The sequence below is a fragment of the Papilio polytes genome, unplaced genomic scaffold (genome assembly GCF_000836215.1).
Source record: "Papilio polytes unplaced genomic scaffold, Ppol_1.0 DF824158.1, whole genome shotgun sequence".
Taxonomy (NCBI): domain Eukaryota; kingdom Metazoa; phylum Arthropoda; class Insecta; order Lepidoptera; family Papilionidae; genus Papilio; species Papilio polytes.
In genome coordinates, this window is record NW_013525046.1 from 2,989,104 (window position 1) to 3,000,465 (window position 11,362).

Genomic DNA, 11,362 nt, shown 5'->3' on the forward strand with positions numbered 1-11,362 from the left:
CTTTCATTAAAATGATTAAAATCATTAAAATTTGATTGAAACATAAAAGAGTAGGGTTAAATGGTATTAATTAATTTTGTATTTACATCTAATCGTGTTGGAAGCTCAACGCAAATTTCGTGTGTATCTACTTATCATTACAAATATACTAAATTTATCATTAGACTGAGTAGTATAAGAAAAAGTAAAGAAAATGTCTATTATTTTTCAATTAAATTATGAAATGATTATATAAATATGAATTACTTTTTTTTCATAATGATGTAAGAAATGAATATCAAACATGAAGAGGAGAAACAAAAGAAAGTAAACGATGAAAAAAATCTTACGTCACTTTTGGAAGACGTTTGATTAAACATTCAAATACGCCTAACTTACATAGGTATCCGTAACTTTAAAGATTTATTTAATTATTATCATGAATATTATAAGAGAAAATGTAATAAACAAGAAGATGACAAACAATCGACACCGTGCAACAAACAAGATTCAGAAAGTGCTATTGAAGAAATACTATACGAAATTTTATATTTCGATGAACCTAATTATAAAGCGTTACGGATTATCTGTCGATTCCATTATAAAATAAATCTTATAATTACGATAATTATTAACCAACATAACAAAATTAATAATTATTTAAAACAGTTGAAATAATTCAAATAATTTATTGCTTCATATTTTTTTTTAATGGATAAAGCAAAATTTAAGATAATATTTACTAATACACTACAAATCTACTTTAGCACTAAAGGTATTGTGAAAGGAACGTAGAAAAATAACTTGTCAATTTAATATTATTTAAATTTCTATGTTGATCAACTATATTTACATGTCAACATTTCGGTTTAGTTGATTTCTTAAAATTACTGACAGCCATGTGATAGCTGACTATGAGTTCGCAGTTCCAGCACACGATCTAGATAAACATGCTAAGAACATCAGGATTAAAGAAATTGTACTAAGATTTACCGGAGAATCAGTAAAAATGAATAACGCAACAATTGAGAAGGATTTCATTAAAAAAACTTAACAAACTTTAATTCAACCTTACCAGGAACACAAGACAATGAGAATCAAATTTAAAAAGAAACAGAACAATATATACGAAAACAAAGAAAGAACGAGAACAAAGGAAATACATAAAATCAAATAAGAAATGAAAAGAATAAGATGACGTAACAAATTTATCAAACATCGTGCTTTCGAACTGACTCATTCGTCGACTAACTCTAAAAACACTGAAAAGCTAATTATAACTTATTATTATCCTTAATTTGTACCTAACTACCTTAACTAACTTAATCTTAACGAAACTAGCTTCTTGAATTATTGTTAAATTTATTTATCTATCTACAACATACACGACACTACTTTCTCTTACCCGTTTATCACCCGAAACAAACCTTCAGACATGATGTCCGTTTATTACATTGAATAACATAATACAGAGTAAATAACATACAGCTAGAATCCGAAAAGTGAAACAAAAAACGTAGCGTCTTTTAGACAACAATTTTACAACAACCAAGATTTCAAATCACAGAAATTATGTTATGATTTTGAGCAATTTAATTGGAAACAAATGAGGTCGATAGAACGAAATATAGAAATGGTAATAAAAATATGGAAAATAAATCCTGCATTCATACAATAATACTGTTAATCGTTGTATTGGCTTAGCTCATCCAGTTGTAACAAATCTTATATATTATCCTTATTTATATTCAGACGTGTTTAAAAAACGGACCTTCCGAACAATCGAATACTTTCACATAGATGACAAACTTCACGCTGTTGTAAAAAAATGATGACTTCCATTCTTATATGTTAAATTTGAAATCCACGGCAAACATTTTTTAAACTTTCATAAACAAACTTTTCCAACATTCCCTCTAAACGAATTAACCTAACGTGTCATTAGAAAATCTAACTATTTTATTTTTATTTGCATATAAAAATAACAATAGAACGATTACATCTAGCAAATATCTACAATAAAATTTTTGAATAACCACGGAATAGTGAGGGAAGCTTGTGTACTTATAATTTATTTTACTTCATAAATATTATATTCTATATTGGTGTATTTCGGTGCGTGCAAAAGCACATTCCTACTTTCATCTTTTAAAACTTTCTTATTAGAAACGTGAACAATTCCATCCAATAAATCCTTCGAAGGCTATAATATAGAGGCGTGAGGCCTTTAAACTGCGGAACCGTGTATTTGTTGGAGACGCATCGATGAAGAGCTTGTGATCATTGACCACTCTAACCTGAGCTATCGGTTAATCGTGCGCCTCATTTATCACTGTTCATGTGGCATATATCTCACTGAGGCGGTTCCGTTCATCCACTGAACGTGTTGCACTTCCAGCTAGTGAATTCAGTAAACATTTACGATACTACCAATAATTTACATCTTTCAACCTTTAGCGAGCGTTACCTTCACTTGAGTGACTTTTTATAATTTTTGATTAACGATTTTATGACTCCTAATCTAAACTAGCCAGTATATGCAACCCGTTGATATATACACATTCAGTAACACTTATAAATATCAGATGAAATCACACGAAACAGATTGATTCATTTTTATTATAATCATCCCTGTTTTCCTATCTGCTCGCTGTGGATTTCACAATATGACTAACCTCCCCATTTACCTAGGTTATCTAATAAACATTATCATGAATTACTTTGACATATTAATAACGCGGCTCGAAATATTTCATTATTACCACAAAATGCTACATTTCCCCTATAATGGGTTACATCGATGTTAGATATAATATGCGTTTTATGTAAAATTGTTTTGAAATCATAAAAATTTGCACTACGCGATGAATTAACTTCCACTACGTACGATAACGAGCGAAATCAAACATCTATATTACGATGATTCTAATCTAGGCTTAAAATAAACATATCCAATTCGTTAATATCTAAATTCATCAACCTTTTAACAATTTAATATCTACTTCATGTAGAAGTAAAGTGCCGAAGTGAGTAAAGTCGTTACTATCAGTGAAGATCGTGAAAGTATAAACGAGGAGACATTTGTGTACTACATTTACCCTGTACTCTAGGATTATAGTGAAGTTACTGGTAACATTAATTTTACGGAAGTCGTATCTGACGTAATAAACTGCGATAAGCGCGATAGTATGGGATTTCAGTCGTTGCTTATTAGGACAAGCTTTTGTATTGTATATTTTCAATTTGTATAATCAAGCAAAACTCGGAAAGTATCAGAATCGATAGCACTCAAATAAAAGTCAGTTGTGAGCGAAGCCAGACGGCCGGAGTAGACGCGGAGAAGTAACGGGCAATATTTGGCACTCCATCAAAAAAAATTAATTAAAGTTATCCAAACTATCTAAGAATATTGAATATTATAAAAAATGCTATACAATTGGCAGTCAATTGTTGTTCACAAATACTTCTATTTAAACAATATCACACCACCCGAAAACTATCGGCTATTTTGGCATTATGATAAGTGTTATTCTTTACATTATAAATGACTAAATCTTTAGATCTATTTACTCCTAGACTCCTTATTTCTTCCATACAACTACAGGGAAATAATTATTTCAATGAATCGATATTGTCCTTATGATTTTTACGCGAGTACGTAGTTTATAAAATACTAAATGTATCATTCAATGTCTCTTACCGAAGTTACACCTACAACGTCCCGCTCTCATCGAGGACGTTTGAATGAAACTATTATATTATATTTGATTACCTAACGTTACGAAATTGAGCTCGATTTTATTCGAAGTAAACCTTAATGTATTTATAATTAAAACCTTCATAATGCTGTAAAAAATCAACACCATAAACAAATCAGTAACAAAACAAAAAACTTATTATTAAGTCTGTACAATGTTTGTGCGCTCTTATTAAAATATACCAGATAATTAAATAAGTCAATAAATATATAATATCAATGGGAGTTCGCATAAAATATACAAAAGATCGAAACAGGGATAACAATATAAAAATGGCTGAAACATCAACACAAAACGGCAATAGTTTGAGGTTTCTGCGTTCACATTTCGACTATCGACGGACACAGTCTCGAAAAATTGAATCGTTTCATATAAAAAAGACGGTTACGGACACACTCGCGGCGTTAGGACGTCCCGCAGCGCACCGGGCGCTTGGCACCACACTGAGCACACACGTTCTCGCCACACAGTTCCCCGCTGGGAAGCTTACATTGATCATCCATGCCACCACATCACTATAAGCTCCCAGAACGTCTTCGGCGGCGAGTGGCCGAAGACGTAAGACGAATTTCAGAGACCCGGGTCGCCTTCTGAGCCCATCTTTAGCAACTCCAATTTCTTCTTCGCAATCTTCGAATAGAGAATGTCGATAGGTTTGGAGTTGTCATAAAATGTTGGGGCTCTGAATATAATTAGTGCTGTACCCAGGACGCATGCTATCGTGAAGGCAAATAGAAAAATTCTATCTAAAACCATTGCGACGTACTTCCAGTCATCTTCCACCTGTCAATCAATAAGAATACATAATAAAATACCAGTTTTTATTTCCTATTCAATTAATAAATGTTTATGAATACTTACACTTTCAAATTTATCCTTATTTTTAACATGTTGAGCTATAAATCTGGAACCTTCTATTGTTTTTTCCATTTCTCTTACATAAGGTTTCTCTAAGGAAGGACTACTGTCGTCTAAGTCTAGTCGGCAAGGTGAGCCTGGTGACGGTGAAAATAGTTCGTCGTCGCCACCAGGGGGCGGTGGTGGCGAAGGTGGCATGCCGGGTAAGTCGTACTCCTCGCAGCCCCACTCCTTGAATTTTCCATCCAATTCGTCACCACCAAATACGTCAGTCAAAACCTTGAATAGAATAACAATTTAAGAAAATATATCTCCTCTCATAGCAACAATATTTATAGCTCTCTTAAGTATATTTGTTATTACAGTAGTGTATAAGCACTATTTTAAAAATAAATATTATTGGATATTGCGAGATAAAGTTGAAGAAGTGGGGATTAAGGAACGGGCGAGGCGTTTGGAAGTGTGCAGTCGTGGCTTAGCCGGTACACAATTAGGTTGGAGTGGAAGTTTCGGTTTCTGTCCGTGAGCCGGGTCGTATATCGCCCGATCCGTCCGCAGCCACGAGGGGAACATAAATAACGTGGTCCGCGCTCGCTCGTTAAGCCCCGCCGGCGTTGAGTAATAAAGGAAAATCGAAATGGAATGAAATTGGGCTGGAAGCGATATTTTCACGATACACATAGTACAATGGGTTTAGAATATTGTTGGAAGGAGCTTTTCCATGTTTAGATCGGACGGCAATTAAAAACGTTATTGTTGTGTTCGATTCACGTGACTTTAATTCAAATTGGATTTTTCGGCATTGAACTTGAATCATAATAATGACACAATAAGTATACCAATGCAAGTGGTCAAATTACTTAAGCGCCAATAATGGTTAGAGGTACGGACTACCGATCTTGAGGCCGAGGGTTTGAATCCTGCCATTTAACTATTGTCGTGAACCACATCCTAGCACAAGCCCTAGAGCTTAGTTGGAATGGTTAAAGGAAATATTAGTAAATTAACAAAAAATCTACTAATTTTTTTTTTAAATAAATAAAAAAGTGAATTATATTAACATCACCTAACAAACTAAACTGAAAAGTTTGAAAGGTATTGATTAAAATTGCTCGAGTATCGGTTAGTTTTTTCTTACCTCTGTTGGCTTATCATCGTCATCATCGGATTTTTCGGGTCTTTGGATACAAAGTATTCGTGGCAAAAATTCTATAAAGACTTTCCGTACCCACGGTGCCATATGATGTGTAACAGGAGATCTGAAGTTAACATTTAATACCACGATAGTGACCACTACAGATAGAGTAACTAGCATCATTGTAAACAATAAATACTTCCCTAGCAATGGAACAGTAAGGGACGTTGGTGGAATAATTTCTGCTAACAACAAGAAGAACACTGTTAGTGACAGCAATATAGATATGCAAAGAGAAATCTTTTCTCCTGAATCTGATGGTAAGTAAAATACTAGGACCGATAGAAATGATATCCCTACACAAGGAATAATAAGATTGACAGTATAGAATAGGGTTTTCCTCCGTAGAGTGAGGTTAAAAATAATGTCAGGATAAGGTTCTTCGCAGCAAGAGTAGAATTTTTCGTTTCTTGTTGCCGGCACTCGCATGATGTCCCATTCCACTGAGATGTAGTACTCTGATAGATCAATGCCCATTGGTATTTGGTCAGAGTCTGGCGTCTGTTTTAAATGTCTTAAATCCACCTGAAATATAATCAAGCATTAAGAGACATAAAAAAAATATAGCGAAATTCAGTAAACTTTGTTAGAAAGTAAATAGATTTTACTCAAGCTTATCCTAATTAAGAAATCTTACCATTTAAGCCAACCTTTACATCATTTATTACTATCTCGAATGGCTAAAGCAGCAGAGAAGATAACAAAGAAACAAATCCTATTGAACTCTAAGGCAAACGATATAAGGCGCAAATGTAAACGTTATTTCTATGTGGAAGCTAGAACCGCACTGATTTATTGGCTTCCTTAGTCGGATTGATGGGTTCGTCTTTTTTAAGGCCCTCGGCTGTAAATTCAATTCCAAAGTTTTTATCACATCCCATTACTCGTTGCAAACTATCCTCTGTTTCTTCCTTATTGTGAATCTGTCAATTCTTTAAATGGCGTCTGCAGGTGTGCTATATTTTTATTCATTTTAAAACGTTTTCAAATCTACTCTTCGCTTAAGTTGCTAATGTGTTATGCAATTGTAAAATTTTTCAAAGACTTATAAGTTATTGTAGCTCAATGTAAACAAGTACAATTACGTAATTATTAGACCCTAGCAGTTGCTCGTGACTTCGCCCTTTTAAAATTATAATAATGATAATAACATAGCCTATATTAGTCACAGATAAATTACCTTTCTAACAGTGAAAGAATTTTTAAAATCGATACAGTAGTTTTTGAGTTGTTTCAATACAAAAAAAAAAAAACAAATCTTTCCTCTTTATAATATTAGTATAGATAGGTTTAGATGTGAATTTCATTAAACTACAAATGCTGCTATTTATTTTACTAACCGTATAACCGTCGTAACTCCAGGAACCGAACTTCATGAAGCAAGTCTGCTCGTCAAACGGGAAGTACTCGACGTCGATCTCACAAAAAGACTTGTAGATGGCGGGCGGTTTCCATACGACTTTGCCGTCGTGGTGTAATATCGCCTTCGTCATTATTGTTACTTCGTAATTACCGTCGGCGCTGGAACAAATACAACTATTAGCAGATGTTTCAATGTTTAAAAATATTCATGAACTACAAACACTGAAATTGTCAAAGGCTCTCTTATATTTTTGATTTTTAAATTACCAATTAATTTTAAAGAAAATTTCAAAATTAAAACCTTAATTACTTAATTTTGAATTGTCTTGGCACAGATTTTGTATTCATTCTAATGATAAATATGACATTATAACATTAGTTAGAAAAATAGGAACAGTCAGATGTTAGTGATGTTCCAACAAAAAGTTGTGAGTAAAAGTTTTTCATTACTCAAACAAATGAATATCGTGTGGGTCAACAATTGTTATAGAATCATAAGTTTGTGTTTGTGGATCATTTATTTCTGAATGTTCCATACAATAGTGATGTTCCATTAGATTTATTACGCTTGTTTAATTCAGTTCTAATGTATTGACGTCGACACACCGAGGTTAAGCGCTCGACTGTACCAACGCGGATCGCTTGCTTAGTTTGACAGCATGGATTATAGTGATTTATTGGAATTAGAGTTTGTGTTTCTGGTAATCTCTTAACGGTTCAGATTATATGACAAATATCATATCGCCGTTTGACAGGGCAATAGTGTAAGATTCGGAGGATTGAGATGGATGATTGTTTTAAACTCAAATGATCTTATTATTATTAATGCGACAGTTTTCTTGTTTGGATGGAAATTTGTTAGAAAATATCTTCAGAACGGCTTAAAGGACCATGATGAAATAGAAGAACACATTTTGTTTAATTCGGCACGAATGGCATGAGCTAGTTATAAATAAATTGTTTCGCTATGTTGGCAACTATCCGGAATGATTTTTATTGATGCTGTTTTTTAAAAAAATACAGAGTAAACAAACAGTGCTTTTGTATATATAAAAAAATTCAGTAGTTAGGAAGATAATTTATGTATGCGTGTGGTATGAATGCCAACACAAAACAAGCATAAGTAACTGTCAATCATAAAACAGAAAATATTCCAGCATCCCCGAAGACGAGGCCACTAAAAGCTTTGTCGTTATCAACTTTCTCACATTCATGAAAATTGTCTCGTAAAATATAGGTTATATTCCATTACGTTTACATGGAGCCATTAAAAATAAACTTTGTACCGAATTGCGGCGAAGCTTTTAGGGAACTCACAGGTGCATTATACAGCAACCTTTATCCGCTTAAATTTAAAAATATCGCTGACATATTAAGTAAGAGCTTGCTTTTCTACTTTTAATATGTACAACATTAATTTTTATCTTTATTACCTCATCATCTCCCCTGCCTTATCCTACTCCCGTAGGGTCGGTGCGCCGGGTTTTCGTCCTCCAGAGCATTCTATCATCCGTCATCTCAGTCATCACTCCCTTCTTGATCATGTCACCTTTCACGCAATCCATCCATCTCTTTCTAGGTCTACCTCTACCGATGTACCCCTCCACATTCATAACTAATATCCTTCTTGTCACATGCGATTCATCCCTTCTCATAACATGCCCATACCACTCTAACCTTTTACTCCTTATTTTCTCAACCACTGGGGCTACTCTCAAACTTCCTCTAATATACTCATTTATTTTATCTTTATTACCTCTGTTAAAAATTTATCGGTAGCAAATTTAACAGTAAATAAAAGAGCATCAGCTTGGCAGGATCCTATGGATCTACAACATTGAATACGCAAAAGAGCGTATGCTTCTTTGGGACTTAAAGAATTTTGGATAATTTGGAAATATCCATTGAACATTGACCTACCGTTTATGCTCATCTTCACTAGAATACGATCAAGTTAAATAGAGAAAGGAACCTGGCTTCATCCAGTTTAAAACTGTCGTCTGAATTTGGAGATAAGCGTAGAAATAATGTTATAAAAGACACGAGTTTCACTTGTGGTGACAGGAAACCTTTAAAATACTGAGCAATCGTGAACCACTCCCGAGGGATTCCCCCTCGTAAGAAGTGAACGTAATAAAATTTCCAACAAATGGAAATATGGAGAAATTTATTTTGTTCCTATTCACGCGAGAATTTATCGCGTATTGATATTTCTGTATCGATAAAGAGAATATTTCTATTGAACGGTTTTAGAATATATAACAATACTGTACTTTATTGGGTCGATTTCGTCAAGTAAATGTGACACATGGAAAACTTTGCAAGGTAAATTAATTTGACGTCACCACAACAGATTGTTCAACAACATACTTTATTTAATCTTGCACGAATTATTACGAATATTTTTCGTTGATCATAGATATTTAATTTTTTGATGTTAAAATCTTGTAACAGTTTCATGGTCTACTATTAGAAGTTTGCACTTATCTCGCCTTCCGCATGGCCAACTTTGAGCGCACACTGTGTCTCTTGATGTCATCTTATCCGTTCAAATAACGACCTTAAAATTTACAGTGTAAGGTACAACATCGTTTGCAAGATAATTTACATATGCATAAAACTGCGATGAACTGCTGTTGATAATGGGTGACTTTGCAAATATTTGATGCTTAAAATAGACGTGAACATAGCTACAACAAAAAACATAGCTACGTCTCTTTTGATAACAATTTAACAACTTCACGAGCTGGAAGATTTAGATTTTAATATTATATTTATATATGTAAAATGATAAATTAAAAACTTCTTAAATAATTTCAAAGATTCTTTTCCTAATATAAAAATATTATATCCTGTCATATTTGACTATATTCGAATACCATATGTTAATAAATTTGAAACACAGATGTGTCTTCTAATGGTCTATTACTTACCTACATTTAATTGTTTGTTAGTGTTTTTGATTGAATAACTTAGAACACTATTGAATCACTAAGTAACGGCATAAATGACAACATCTGTAACCCAGTTGCTTCTATTATCTAATAAAGGTGTAAAAAACATCAAAACTTTTTACAATATTTTAAAGAAGTCAAAGTAATCGAAGTCACGAATAAAATGGAGGTTAAAAGTCTCTGTTCTCTGTAGATTGTTAGTTAGATAAAGTCGCCGGGTCCCAGTAATGTGGAGTAATGGCGACTCTCTAGGATATAAGGAGATAAGACGGCCACTAAATAGAATCAGAGTTTATAGGACTTTGTGAGAAAAGTTAGCACTTATTGAAAGAAATGGAGATAGTTTAAAAACTACGGACAGATGAACATTTTCTTTCAAAAACTTTTAAATTGATTTTGCAGTAAACATTGCTTTAGATTAATGATTATAAATTGATTGTAGGACTCAATTTTCTTTTTTTTTTTCTCTATCGATCTTGTATACCTATAACTGGATTTGTTATCTTGTGTCTTGTTAATTTATTTTTTATGTGATTACTCTATAACTTTTCTATTGGTGTATTTTATAAATACATAATTAAAATAAGTTTCTTTATTTTAAAACTAGCTTTCGCTCGTGACTCCGTCCGCGCGGAATTAAAAAAAACAAAAGTAAGTAGCCTATGTGTTCTTCCAGACTATCTTCTACATCTATACCAAATTTCATCGCAATCCGTTCAGCCGTTTAGGCTACAAACTCTAACAAACATCCATCTATCTAAACTTTCGCATTTATAATACTCGTATTAGTAAGATTACGATACATCCCATTATAATTAAACTAAGAACTTTATTTTCAGAAAAATACGTTTCTTACATTCCTTCTTGGAAAGATATTACTAGTATTTTAACATATTTGAATATTTTTAAGTCAGATTTGTAAAAAAAAACAAAATGTTCATCAATATCAAAAGAAGGTTGTAACAATTCTTATATTTGCACCGGACAAAGGAGCTCATTTTTGACCGACTTCCCAAAAGAAGGAGGTATTCAATTCGTCGGTATATTTTTTTTTTTTTATTTTTTTTTTATGTGTGTTACGGCATAACTTCGCCGCTAGTGGACCAATTTGGATAATTCTTTTTTTATCCGAAAGGTAATGCTTGCAGGTGGGTCACGCAGGTGGGTTGTTTAATTTTTGGAGTCTAAGACTACGACGTAGTTAAATAGTTTAGCTCAAAATCGCGCGACGAAATTTCGGGTCATTTTTGCTTTCT

At 33.1% G+C, this 11,362-nt stretch overlaps 1 protein-coding gene across 1 annotated transcript in view; it reads right to left on the reverse strand.

The window, feature by feature from the left end:
* Positions 1–3,999: 3,999 nt before the first annotated feature.
* The window catches only part of LOC106111641 (acetylcholine receptor subunit alpha-like 1), a 165,044-nt gene continuing 157,681 nt past the window's right edge, over positions 4,000–11,362 (reverse strand). The window contains exons 5-8 of the mRNA XM_013293777.1: positions 7,131–7,311; positions 5,734–6,315; positions 4,599–4,874; positions 4,000–4,520 (exon numbers count right to left, since the gene is read on the reverse strand). Coding sequence (XP_013149231.1) covers positions 4,308–4,520; positions 4,599–4,874; positions 5,734–6,315; positions 7,131–7,311 — 1,252 coding nt within the window. The 3' untranslated portion in view covers positions 4,000–4,307. The remainder of the gene's footprint in view (positions 4,521–4,598; positions 4,875–5,733; positions 6,316–7,130; positions 7,312–11,362) is intronic.